Source organism: Sinocyclocheilus rhinocerous, unplaced genomic scaffold (genome assembly GCF_001515625.1).
Source record: "Sinocyclocheilus rhinocerous isolate Xijiao unplaced genomic scaffold, SAMN03320098_v1.1 scaffold1542, whole genome shotgun sequence".
In the NCBI taxonomy this organism is placed as follows: Eukaryota; Metazoa; Chordata; class Actinopteri; order Cypriniformes; family Cyprinidae; genus Sinocyclocheilus; species Sinocyclocheilus rhinocerous.
In genome coordinates, this window is record NW_015666540.1 from 498,078 (window position 1) to 511,840 (window position 13,763).

At 41.5% G+C, this 13,763-nt stretch overlaps 1 protein-coding gene across 3 annotated transcripts in view; it reads right to left on the reverse strand.

The window, feature by feature from the left end:
• The window catches only part of LOC107732633 (NHS-like protein 1), a 117,202-nt gene that overhangs the window by 4,028 nt on the left and 99,411 nt on the right, over window positions 1-13,763 (reverse strand). For 2 of the 3 annotated variants that reach the window (XM_016544030.1, XM_016544032.1), the window contains exons 3-7: window positions 12,565-12,692; window positions 10,521-10,713; window positions 9,267-9,398; window positions 3,471-6,650; window positions 1,767-1,881 (exon numbers count right to left, since the gene is read on the reverse strand). In XM_016544030.1, coding sequence (XP_016399516.1) covers window positions 1,767-1,881; window positions 3,471-6,650; window positions 9,267-9,398; window positions 10,521-10,713; window positions 12,565-12,692 — 3,748 coding nt within the window. Of the gene's footprint in view, window positions 1-491; window positions 531-1,766; window positions 1,882-3,470; window positions 6,651-9,266; window positions 9,399-10,520; window positions 10,714-12,564; window positions 12,693-13,763 lie in introns of all 3 variants that reach the window. The other variant, XM_016544031.1, reaches the window with a different exon arrangement.

A 13,763-nucleotide genomic window follows, 5' to 3' on the forward strand; every position in this document is an offset into this window, starting at 1 on the left:
GGATACACACACACACACACACACACACAAAGTGATTTTAAGTTGGTTGCATTCAGGTGTGTGTGTGTGTGTGTGTGTGTGTGTGGGGTGGGGGGGGGTTGAGGTGTTTAATACAAATTCAGTGCTTTAAAAGCCAAACCAAAGAGGAATACTGCAAGCGTTGCAACTTTATGGAAGTGCAGACATAATGGAAGCTTAATCAACAAAGCAAACTGGGCAAAATGCCCAGCATCATTTTAACCTGGAGGGCTGTTCATTCACCCAACCAGTAGGAGGACCTTGGGTCAATGAACACTAGCATGTGTGCCCAGGATCAAATCAAATTCATTAGCATGGCATAACTGCTGCAGATTAGGGAGCGTGGGATTATCTGCGGGATGGAGCAGAAATTCATCCCAAATCTGAGATGCGCTGGGAGATTATAGAGCTAATCCCACCCTAGCATCATCACGAGACGAACAGCCATCGGCTAATTACTTGCCAGACCGCACCTCATATGTTGGGGGGTGTTCATGTTCAACTGGTCCAGGCTGAACGAAAGAGAAGGAAAAGGAGGATGGAAGAGATCAGGGAAGACCAAGGACGAAGAGAACAACAGATATGACAGATAGTGGGAAAATTACAAGGGATGTGGAAGCAAGAGTTGAAAGTTTCAGATATACAATAGCTAAAAAAACAATACCTACAAATCCTAAACAAATCCTTTAAACAAGATAAATATAAAAAATGCATATATGGATATATATCTCCTTAAAACAAGATAAATTTACTTGAGAAGCCAAATTGCATAAGGTGCAGAGACTATTCATTTGTTATATTAAAACACAATTTTCGTTTTAAGATTACAACTGTAATAGGGTTAAATTTTTTAACCAAAATTTATGCTTATCTTGTTTTAAGCCTGTTTATATATTTTGAAATACTGAATCAATACCAATTTTTTTGCAGTGTCAAGTTCTTGTAAAACACAGTAGGTCTAATCTTGAGATAAATGCTATAAACACTGTGGTTGTAATCTATCTTTCGCTCCAGCTTTATTATTTGATTCATCTAAAGCTCAGTGCTTTGAGAGTGGCAGTGGGCAAACCGCAGGATTTACGGAGCACATAGCATCTGGTGCTCTGTCACACTACATCTAAACTGGTTTTCCATTTCAAGGATATCTTTTGCTCTAATATCTGTGTGAGATTGCAGCGGTCCAGAGCAAAAGGAAGAGCAAAGCCACACACACACACACACACACACACTGTAGCAGAGGAAACCAAATCCTCTCGAATGAAATTGTGTGACGTGCTGAACAACTTCAAAAACCTGCCCATTACACGTGACTATGGCAAGCCTGCATACGTAATACGGCTGTGTGAACTAAAACACAACAACATAATGAATTTTAAATAATGTGCCATTCGGTATGCATCAGAGCTGTGTTTTCATGTGAAGGACTGCAGTAAGGCTATGAGTGTTTTATGATGGAATTAGAAGAGAGTGCATGTCTCTTCAATACAGCCAAACTACATATAAGCATCCAGTGGGGTAATACTTCAGCCTGGGGCATTTTTTAATCTGACAGACAGAGACCACAGAAGCCATACTCTTTACAGGCTGCTTTCCTTCCACGCTCCATCTTTGATGAATGTATCTGAGATTGGATAGGACAGCCCGCTTTAAAATTATGAATGCGGTTTATGGGACGAGGGAGGGATGGAGTGGAAAGGAAGTAGACCAGACTGGAAAAGGGATCACAGCAAAGTATTGTGGGAATTTACCTGTGAATGGCAGCAAAGAGGTCCTCTGTGGTGCGGGGTCGTGTGGGGGTCACCATGTCCCCCACAGTGCTGGGAGACTGAGTGACGTCCAACGTGCTGGACTCGAACACCTCACCTGGTAGAACATTCATATATTAAACTCGTATAATAATAATAATATATATTTAAATACATATATATACATGTAAATACATAGAGAGAGAGAGAGAGAGAGAGAAAGAGAGAGAGTTGTTATAATAACAGTATTTTTATCGTAAATGTATTGCGCTTCCAACACCAAGGTCAAAAGCGTTTAATATTCAAAAAAGCTTCTACCAAATGCATAAATGTAGTGTAAATGTGCTCTGACAATAACAAACTCAGCTGTCAAACCGATACTGTCTTGCTCATAAATGCCTTGCATTCTAGAACTTGATACTGTTACGTCAAAATGCATAGGCATGTTTGGACAAACTTGTCTAACAAAAACATTCAAAGAATGGAGAGGAAAACCTTCTAGGCAGATTTAAAACTCTAGAGAGCTTGAACACAGATTATGCAAAATATAAGAAAACACAAGATTTTAAAACAGTCAATCAAAATCCTACATTTCATACAAGTACCAAGACACATCACAGCCGTAAATATTCCAAGGACATGCACATACGCATCACGCTGTTCAATTATAACATGTATGAAGGACGGTAAAAAGCTGTATGTTTAAGATTCTCTTACATTGTTATGGTCGTATCCACCTTTCCACAGTTCAGTTGCTCTGCTCTCTTCTCATCTCACATCTGCACTTGCCTGAGCTGCTGAGGGTGATCTCACGTTACGCGCTCTCTTCTCTACCCCTCCCTCACGTTTCTCCTCCTATACCCACTGTCAGCTCCACCCCAGGCCCCCATCCCGTTTAAAAGCTTTCCCTAGAGAATGCTGTGGCTGTCCCATTCTATCCTGACTCTGGCTAGAAGTGTGAGTGTGGTCACTGTGACAACGATGATGTTGAAAGAGACACACATATTCTCTTTAGCTGTAATGATTTTTAAAATATAAGAGAGAAATACCTAGAAAAGTCCTGATATGTAAGCTGCACACCTTCATTAAACTAAAAAATTAAATTTAAGAGATGTCTGTGTGTAGCTACTCTTAATATTCATTAAATATTGAATAATTTATCAATATTATTATTCATTTACATTTGTCATGTCATGTAACATGCATGCAAAACATTTGAATGAATAGATGAAAGAATGAACAATAGAAGGATATAGAGGAATAGAATAATCAAAAGTCAAAGGGACAGATGGTGGTGAGAGAGGAGGGGTGGCTGAATTAATATAGTTATAGTTTTGGGAAAAGAGAGAGAGAAGTAAAAGTACTGAATCCAAAGGTCTGCTGCAGTGATGTCCCATTCTAAGCCCTGATTCACTTAAGGGTGGAGGTGAGCAAAATCAGCCACCTCTTGCTTTAAATGCACAAATGCACTCATACACAAGTTCTCTTTTTCTTTACAATGCTGTTTTAGTACAAGCTGCTAATGTGCATCCCCTTATTCCTATAATCTCTCTTTATATAATTTAGAGCTTGAGATCACAATGTCGTCCAATAGTGTCTGTGACTCTTTAAAAAGGCCAGAGTATTTAAAATTGTATGATTTTGTGACATCCAGTTTTATAAATGATCTCCAACCCCACAGAGTAAAATTAGGAAAATCTGACTCACCACTTTCATCATCTTTAGAGCCAAAATATCCTGTGCTGCTGGTTACATCTTCATCATCTCTTTCTTCATCCTCTGCTTCAGAGGTGCCCTTGTCTGCATCTGGAGTAATGGTACCAGGAGTCTGGGAGAACTCCTGAGCTTCACCATTTGTGGGAGAAATGTCTCTTATCTCCTCAGGAGGTGCAGAAATGTCAATGCCATCTTTCTCAGTTGCCTTTTCTTCCTGTTCTGGCACAGGTGTGGGGTCCAGATCTTCAGCTGTAGTCATAGAGATTTTATCATCATTCTGAGCACTCAGCAAATCACTGACATGATCCACTGAGAAAAAGGTGAGAGAAAACTTGGGCTTTTTGGAAATCAGAGGAGGCTTCTTCATGGGTGTAGAGTTTTGTGGCGTTTCCGCAGGTGATGCGAGGGCAGTCTCAAGACCATCTACTTCAGCTGTGGCCTTAACCTCACCAAGATCTATGGAACCATTTGTAAAGCAGGATGTCTCTTCAGAATGTGATATTACACAGTCAGGTTTTGCTTCAACATGGCTATCCTGGCTATGCTGGATGGAGAGTTTTTTCTCTGGAGATGATGGCCTTAAATTTGGAGGTATGCAAGGGATGCCCTGAGGAACTGTGGGATGCCCTGGTTTTTGAGGCTTCTCTGGTGGTTGGGGTCTGGCTAACTGGCTAACTCCATTGTTTTCTGACCATTTTGCTGGCCGAAGCTGCACACTCTGCAGGGCCATAGGGGTGATGAGAGGCATGCCAATCTTACTAAGCTCCTCAGAGTGAGGCGAAACTGGTTTTCTTTCTAGGTTCACTGGTTTTAGGCCACCTTTAATTTCCTTTAAGCAAGCAGAGGAAGGTGTAGGTGGTGTCAAGCTGGGTAGGTGTTGATTTTGGGGTGGAGAATAAGCAGGCAGTGGTGGAGGAGGTGGTGGAGGGCTGAAAGAACTATTGAGGCTTGACAAGACAGGGTCAGTCAACACTTCCGGAGGTGGAGGTGGTGGAAATTCAGGGGAGGAATTGATGTAAGGAGGGCTCATGGATGCTTGTTGATGGGGGGTTGTGGGTAAAGGAGGTGGCGGAGGGGGAAATTTCTGGTCTATAGTGCACACAGGCCCTAAGGGCGGAAGGGGATGAGGAGAGGATGGAGGATTAAAAGGTACAATAGCCACAGGACCAGCTGGTAGAGGAGGTGGAGGAGGAATATTGTTCCTGTTGGAATCAGAGGTGTTGGAGGAAAGAGAAGTGGAAGACGATGATATGGATACAGATGAAAGCAGGGATGATTTTCTTTCAGGTACTCTGGGTTTGGGCTTGCCTGATGGGGACATGCATCTCATGAAGGAGGGAACAGGAGTGCCAGCTGTTGGAGTGTTGGATTGACTCGAGTATCCACTTGATGGAGATGTCAATCGATGTACCCTATCCGGTGATGAGGTGCCTGTTTTAGGCTTCACAGACACATCACTTCCTTTCTGAGCATGAGGAAGATTAGCCTGGTTACCATTGTGGAGGCTTTTCCCATTTGCCATCTCAACCACTTGTCCAGCAGAAAGTGAATTGGTGCAAGGTGACCGTGTCTGATCCCCAGATGGACAAGGGTACTCCATGTAGTAGCCCCAGGAGTCTGCATAATCAGAACGGAGGCTACTAGTGTCACTAGGAGAAGGTGTGACGTGACAAATGGAGTACACATGAGCCATCCCTGTAGCTGACACACCACTGCTGCCTGCACTGATGCTGCTCTGGCTCCTGGAACGAAGCATCCAGGGGTCCTCGTAGTCACTACAAGGACTATGAGACGGTGAGGTGGAAGACCCTTTACCTTTCAGCCCATTCTGAAGTGACTGTTGGAGCGTGGCAATCAATGACTCGTTGAGAAGCGGACCATTGCTAATATCTGACTGTCCAATACTGGCAGTGGGAGAGCTGGCTTTCTTAGGCTTTCGTCGTAGAGAGTCTGTGCGTGCTGGTGGAAGAGGTGGTTTCTTAGGCTTGCGTAGAGAAATGGAACGTGACAGTGACCGGTCACTGTACAAGCTGTTTTGGTCTTCTTGCTGACCCAGGCACTCGTACATACTGTGTCTTGCCGCTCTTCCTTCTATGCCATGACCATGGCCGCTACCCTGGCTCCTTGACCTAAGGCCTGAATCCAGATGCATGGAAGTGTAGTAGCCATCATTGTCCATAGAGTAGAGCGAACTAGAGTCTGTGCCTTTTGAGGAGCGTTCAAGGCTACTATAGAGATGATTTATGGGTATTGAGCAGCTGGAAGATAGTGTCCTTCTGGGCAAGACATTCTCAGGAGTGTCATAAATCCATTGCTCATCTGAAGACAGTGTTCCTGCAGCAAGGGTGCTGTGGCTGTGCAAACTGCTATCGGACTGGCCAGTCTCACTGCAGGTATCCTTCATGCCTGCTTCTGGTGTGTGTGATCCTGTGCCCACACTACTGGTGCTCTCACTGTTGACAGCTGAGACCATGCTAAGAGGTCTAGCTTTAGTGTACGATGAGCCAGCAACTGGGTTCTGGCCAGGGCTTGACGTGGTGTGAAGTGCGATAACCTCAGCAGAACATGATAGAGTAGCATTAGGTATAAGGGAGGTTGAGTAGGCAGCATATGGAGAAACTACACAGGCTGGACTCGAGACAGATCCCCACGTACCTCTAACCTCCTGAGATTTTGGCCATGCTTGGGTGCATACCCTGGGGGCATTCCTCATGTGCACCACAGTATCATCTACTTGTAATTTTCCGATCTGCTGAGTTGATTTTGCAGTGGAGTCTTCTTGCCTGAAAGGGGTGCTACTGTAAAGGGGCTCTGCGTTAAGAGAGACCCTTGCACCTCGTGGCAAGCTGTGAAAACGTTGGATATCATTGCCAAACCGTGGTGCCATTACAACAACTGAATTTCCAGGGGAGCTCCCATCGGAAACTGAAGAGATGTTCGTAGCAGAGGTGGAGATGCCGGCCATCTGAGCAGCAATTCCTTGGCCCTTCTGAGCACGTATTCTCCTCACAGAGGGTGGGACGATTTTCACATCCTCAGTCTGGCAGCCAGAATCTTTTGTTATAGATCGACGGAGAGTGGAATTCCCATTTATGACTCGCCCAAGTGTTGAATACTGTCCAGGGATAAACATGGACTGTGGCCGAAGCTCTCCTCCACGCCCTTTAGCCACTGCGGAGAAAAACAGAAAAGAGACAATTATGACAAATACTACAGCGGCTTGTTTCTCCGTTTCTCTCCCCTCCATCTCTTTGTGACATCAGCTGCCAATCAGATTAACCCTCTCAATTGAGAGCTAATTAATTTGATTAGCTGCAGCCACATGCGGCATGTTGATGACTTCTGGAAACTTTGATTAAGACCGATATCTTAATGGTTGGTGCCAAATATGTTGTCCATTCCTGAGAGTCAATGAGTGTGTGTGTACTAAATCAAGGATCTTAGGGGGACAGGCACTACAGCACGCTTCCACACAAACCACACATATTTATGGGCTTATTCATATATGCATGCAGACATTTTTACATTTTTAGAGTTTAGTTGAAAACCACAGGCCGTTAATGCATTATGCCTCCTGTTACCATACACACACCGCAGAGTGCAACCTTGTATCTCCTTAACATCACACTCACTGTTAGCGAATAAATTACCATACAAACGTAATCATGATATTCTAAACCATTAGACAGAGACTTGTCTTAAAAGCATTTCTATCAGATCAACTTTAATTTTAAATCTGGGATATGACACCGATGCATGAAGTTAGTCCTTACCTCTGCATATATAAACAACACAATGGGACTTAATGTAGATTTATTGTGCATCGCTATCAGAAAAAAACATCTTTAAAGAGCTTGACACTCTATTTCTCCCCCACACCCATCTGTTCTGATAAAGAAGGGTTGATTAAAAGCTTATCTACAAATAGAAAATACAAACAGTGATGCAGAATGCCCTTTCCACAATCCCCATAATCTTGCATGTGCACAAACAGAAATGGCATTTTAACAGTATGCTAGTGTTATTGAAAATGGATATGCATGAAACTTGCTCATAATACACACCCAACTATGATGACTATCTGCAATTTTCTTTCTTCTATGTCGTTTTACCTCTCCCCTCCCCCTCTTTTACTTCCCTGATAAAATATGAAGTGTTTTGCCAGAGGAATCTGAATAGGGGATTATGCAGTGGCTTCAGTTGGCTGCAAAGCAAAATGTAGCATGCCTCCTCCAACAATGGCTTCAAAATCAGCTCTCACATACACTAACAGGAAGCAAACTAAACAGAATCAGGGACCGTGACCCAGGGGAGTGGTGGGAAATGGAATGCCGCTGGATGCAGCTGTTGGATGCTGAGATTATATAACAGAGAGCATCAAGAGTATGCATGCAAAGACTCACAGTGAAAAGAGAAGTAAAACAAAATCCCCATTTAGGGCACTAAATTAGCAAATCAATACATGATTTGAGAGTAGACTAATGAGACAGTTATTTTAAATAGGAATACATTTATTTTGGATAGAGAAAGAGCTCAGGGGGTGTATTACAGAAAGATCCTAACTTTAAAATCTTATCTTATCTGTTTGATAACCATGGTAATTTCAGTTAGGACCACATTTAGGACAAAAGCTATTACAGAACAGCGTTTCCTAAGTGTGTTATCTTATCTTAACTACAGATAGGAAGGGGGTATTACAGAAACCTCCTAACTTGACAAAAAATCCTAAAAACTGTCTTAACTTTAGGACAACCCCACAGCTGTCCTAACTTCAAAATTATTTGAAAGCTAACGGAAAAACCGCTTACAATTGCACTGTCCAACAATGGTATTACATTAATTAATAATTGAAAATAAAGAACGGAGATGTTTAATGGTAGAAAGACTCCTGGAGGACCCTGAAGATGTGTTACATTTTGATAACAAAACACTTATAAGTAATAACAGACTGCCGCGCAGCATGATATTACAGTTAGCACAGGAGCTGCAGCCAGCAATACAGAGACCAACAAAGCGTCACGGAGCATTACCGGTTATAGTGCAAGTGACGCGAGCGGCGCAGCACGACAAAATACTATAGAACTCATTATAATCAGTGATGCTGTCTACACTGGCTGCGGTGTGGCGCAACACGACAGATCCCCGACAGTAAACTGCTGCCGCGTTCTATTTATGACGTGCTGACACAAATTTAAAATGATTTTCAACAGTCGCTTTGTCGCGTCCAGTGTACAGTAGACAGACTTCAGCTGTTGCGGCACGGCACGACACAACAGCTGTCGCGTCCGGTGTAGACACGGTGTTACGGTTATTTGCAAAAGGCGGTTTTCAAAGTGAAGTAGCTTCTATTATTTTGTTTACCTCATCAGCAGCTTGCGCAGTGTTGGTTGCTTGGTAACAGACCTGAGAGTGGATTGTCGAGCTTGATAATGCAATTTAAGATTTCCTAACTAGAGATAAGATATGATTTTGTAAGATAGGATAAGAATCCCAAATCAAGTTAAGATTTGCTTCTGTAATACGAATTTCTGAAAAATCCTAATTTAACATATCACATCTTAAGTTAAGACCTAAGATAAGAAACTTTCTGTAATACGCCCCCAGATTAGGATAATTCTAAGATTCTAAAATCAATGCAAAGAAAATGCATTGAGATAGGAATGAGGCATGGTCATGTCAAACTACATTAGATGGTCATGACAGCTACAGGACTACATGAAACTCAACTAAATGGAAACAGGTGAGGCAGGAGCAGCAACAGAGAGAGCTGGCAAAGCCATACCATACCTAGTTCCTGTTGGACGCTGTCAGGCACCCCTGAAATAGTCTTTCTCCGCTTAACCTTCTTGGGCCGGCGGACCAGAGTGTCAGTGTTTATAATGGAGCGGCGGATGCTGGCCTGCCTGTCAAACGTCTCCCCTGGAGACCAGTTGACGAGGACAGACAGGCAAAAGGGCCAGTTAGTAACATACATGCATCACACATGCAGCGCACACACACATACAGTTCCGGTACAACTTTCATGCAGAGCCACACACATTCTGCATAAGCAAATGAAGTGAAAACCAAAGACAAAGAAAAAACTGCACACATATCTATACTCAACTATGTTCAAGTGTGTCTGTGTCAAAAATGCATCTATGTTCAAGATTGGGTGGACAATATACGCATACAAACTGCATGCTCTGATCTGTGGTATGCTAGGGGAAAATCTAGATCCAAATAGAAAGTTCTCACTCTATATGAAGTATATGAAGAGGCAACCCTTGTTTGAAATACAATATTAGAAACTGTATTTTAACTATAAAAGCACTTTTGTGCTGTAAGATGTGCTGTAGCGCTGCAAAAGCGCGGAAACTCCAGAGACTGGGCACTGTTGACTAAGCTTCAGCACGCTGGGATGTCTGACTAAGTCACGGAGCTGACAGACTGAATTAGTGTGGGGGTGTGTATGTGTGTGTGCTTTAAAGTCTAATGCAGCTTCTTCCTGAGTCATAGTGAAGTTCAGAAATTTTTTTTTTTGAAGGGATTGGAAATACAGAGCTTATTCTGTCTGAGGAAGAGACTATGTAGTAGGTGAGACTGTGTTCTTTTGGATAAGGTGTGTGTGTGTGTGTATTTCACAGTGATGAATTTGTGAGACGTAATGCTCAAACAGATAACTCTCAAAGGTCAAAGAGATTGAGGAAATGACAGAACTGTTAATATGAGAATTGTTAATGCACTCATACACATTCATGTTCAATCTATCCACATGGTTATGTATCCAGAACAGGCAGTAAGTAGTGATCATGCATGCAGTGCTCAAATGTTAGGTACAGATAATAAGTTATTAGGAATTACAAATAAAATCCAGTAACAAATTCTAAGATTTTGGTTAGAGATCCACATGAAACAAACTATGAGTGTAACAGACCAACTATATGAATTCTAGATTGACAAACATAAGGACTCTTCAGAGACATAACATGGAAGTGACATTTTTAACGTTTCTACAATGCTGGTTGGTTTGCCTGACAGCTGATGGGATATATTTCTTACCTGTGACATTGATGGGGACAATATCTGTGAGAACGGCCTGAGCCTGCTGCCTCATCTTCTCTTCTGGAGTGGGCAGGGGCGGAGGTTTGGACCGTGACATTTGTCCATCAACCTCAACCCCCTCCACCTGCGCTGGACTCTGTGCTCTCATTTGGCAGGTGTCTTTCTCTTCCTCTCCTGAAGATGCTGTGGACTGGAAAAGTGGTGAAAATACAGTGAGTTTCATGACTGCAGGGGGCTTATAGAGATAAGCAGAATAAAAAAATAAAGCATTTTTGAGACTAGTAGGGAGTTTCAGACTCAGAGCTCCTCTTTAACTTTAGCCAAGGGTTGTTTAAGGGTTCTGTGCCCCGACTTATTGGAGCTCCAGGAGTATACAGAGCAGTTTCACGGGCAACTGACCACCAAACCACACATTCACATAAACACACTGAGAAACTCAGAGAAAGAATACAGAACGAGAGCTGAGAGAGGGGAAAAACCAGTGAGGCGTTAAAACTCTGTTCACGCATTGTGATTCTGCAATGGGAACGCCGTTCGCAGCAGAGTTACAAGTGGACCATCTGAAGTTTCAATCCAACACCTGGGCCTCCCTAACAAACCAACTGTAGTTAAATCACCGCAATACATTTAATTATCCATCCAGGTCACTAACAATAGTGCAAAACCTATTCACAGCTGCCTGAGGTCTTGTTTTATGTTTCAACAGTTTATTACCCGTCCTGCCTCAGTCAGAGAGGTATGACTTTCAGTGTAAAATAAAGAATACTTCTAAAAAATGCTGCTTCTACAAAAGCTGTCTCCAATAAAATAGTTAAATGAATTTTTAAAACCAAAAATCTGCAGCAAAAACCTTTTCAAAAGCAACAAACAATTTTTATGTTTTATGATGTTATGGCAGTGAAATAACATCCCAAAATGTGAAAAAAGGTTCTCCATGATATAGCAAAAAGCAGGAGAAAGAAGAAAGAAAGAACAAGAAAAAGGAAAGCAAAAGGCCTGTCCAGCACTGTAACCTGAGTTAACCTCAATCCCAATGGGCTGGGAAAGTAGGTCTAGGGTGGTAAAAAAGGTTAAAAGGGCATGGGATCCTTTATGGAGGGCTAGGGGTAATAGGAGGACAAAAGGACCCCTGAATCTTTGCTTTTACAGGGTCTGACCTTTCCAGGGCCCCTGAACGCAGTGTGCTTAAGCGATAAAGACAAGAGAGAATGAGGGCAAGGGTAAGATGGTTGTGCTATAAACAAAATTGCATAATTATTTCTTGCTAAAACTTTCATGATTGTCCAATTGAATTCATTCAGTTAAAGTCCTTTTCTTTCAAACCTGTCTTCAATGTGCACAGGCTGAACAGCAGCTCTGTAGAATGAAAAATCTCAGTAAATAACACAAGCGCAGTTGTTGCTTTCTAACACATTCTGAGTAATAGTTTCATTAGCGTGTTAGTCTCCTGGGGTTCAGCTCTCATAATGGGACTGACAACATTAATGAAGCCGGCAGAGATACTGAAGAACTGAGGCGGGAACTCCACAGAGGCACATGTGGGAGGCTTGATTCAGTACCCAGAACCCATCTGCAGGCAGACACTCTCTCCAGCAGAGGGCAGCCAAATCCTACAGGCTTCTACACAGTCACTGCAATCACAGACCAGCTTTCTGTACTGATTTCATAACAGATCATTCTTTTTATGCTATACTAACAAAATAATACACTTTACACCACTTGAATTCATGTTTTTTTTATTTTATCAGGCATTAGACCATTGAAATGTACAGTGAAAAACACTGGATGTTTCAGTACATTTGAAACCTGGCATGGATAAAAAGAGTATAAAATGCGTTAAACAAACGTACATTTAATACATACATATATGTACACATACTATAAACAACAATAATAATTGTTATTATTATATTTTATATGAATATAAAATAAAATATAATAAAAACATAAAAATACAATAAAATATATTAAAATATAATAAAATATAAAACCATAAAAAAAACATACTAATGACCAGGAAAAAATTCTTAAATAATCCTACCTTTTTATCAGCTTCATCATCTTCTATATCCTCGTCCTCATGTTGGGAGTTTGTGGAGCCTGAGAAGGTGGGCCCCTGCGAGTAGTACTGTGAGCTGCGGAAGCCATCTTTCCTCAGTTTATCACATTCTGTGGGAACAGAGCAGACACATCAGGACAAGTTTGAAAGAAAGTTTTTATGAACTTTCAAACATAAGGTATAGAAGCAGATCATGTTTATTTGGTTCCCTCTAGTGGTCTGAGAGTGAAAGCACCGTTTTTAGAACATGAAAATGAGGAATGATGAAAAGAGGAATTGTTTCATCTTTGAAGTAATAAAAAAAAAAATTCTATTAAAATTTTATTTTGCCCCTTTACACTTGTGGATGTAGACAAACTTTGTAAAGAGATTTTAAAACAGTAGTGGACAGAGATGTGTTCCGCTCTGTATGTTTGTGTGTGTGTTTGACAATGTGCAGGCTGCATCATAAATACTGGCTTTTTAAGCTAACTGTTGCAGATGGCAGCTACATCCCCTTGGCACACATCCCACAATCCCTTCAGTCATCCAGTCAGCTGAATCCAGCAGTCTATCTGCTGACAAACACGCGCTCATCTTCTGCATGTCTTTCCTTATTTACTGACTTTCATTTTATGACACTGAACTGCAGCTAGGTGATGCACCCCATTAAATAGCTGAAGTGTGCCATTTCTGTGCCACTAACAGCAACAAACTGAATTGCAAAAATATTGAGTTGTTTCGCAAACAAGTTTCCCAAACGATTCTCTCATTCGCCAAAAAAATTTTTTTTCTCACTATTGTTGTCGTGCTGGTGAAAATGCTCAAGCAAACAGAGCGATGTTTTGATAGCACCACAGAGTCTAAAAAGGGGGAAAATATGCCATTGAAGCATATCTAAATTCGAAAATTAAATGCAAAAAAAATAAACTACAAAAAAGAATGATAAAAAATTACTTAAACATAAAAAAATCTTATTTAAATGTTTAATTAATTAAAAATATTAAAAATCTAAAACCTTTTAAAGGGGTCCTATTATGCTTTTTCACTTTTTGAATTTTAGTCAGTGTGTAGTGTGTATGTTTGGGCATAAAAAAGATCTTCAAACTTACAAATCTCAAAGTCCATTCCAAAGGATATTTCGTTTTTAAAAAATCCCTTTTCAAGAACTACAACGAACGGCTCGTTTGGACTACAGCATT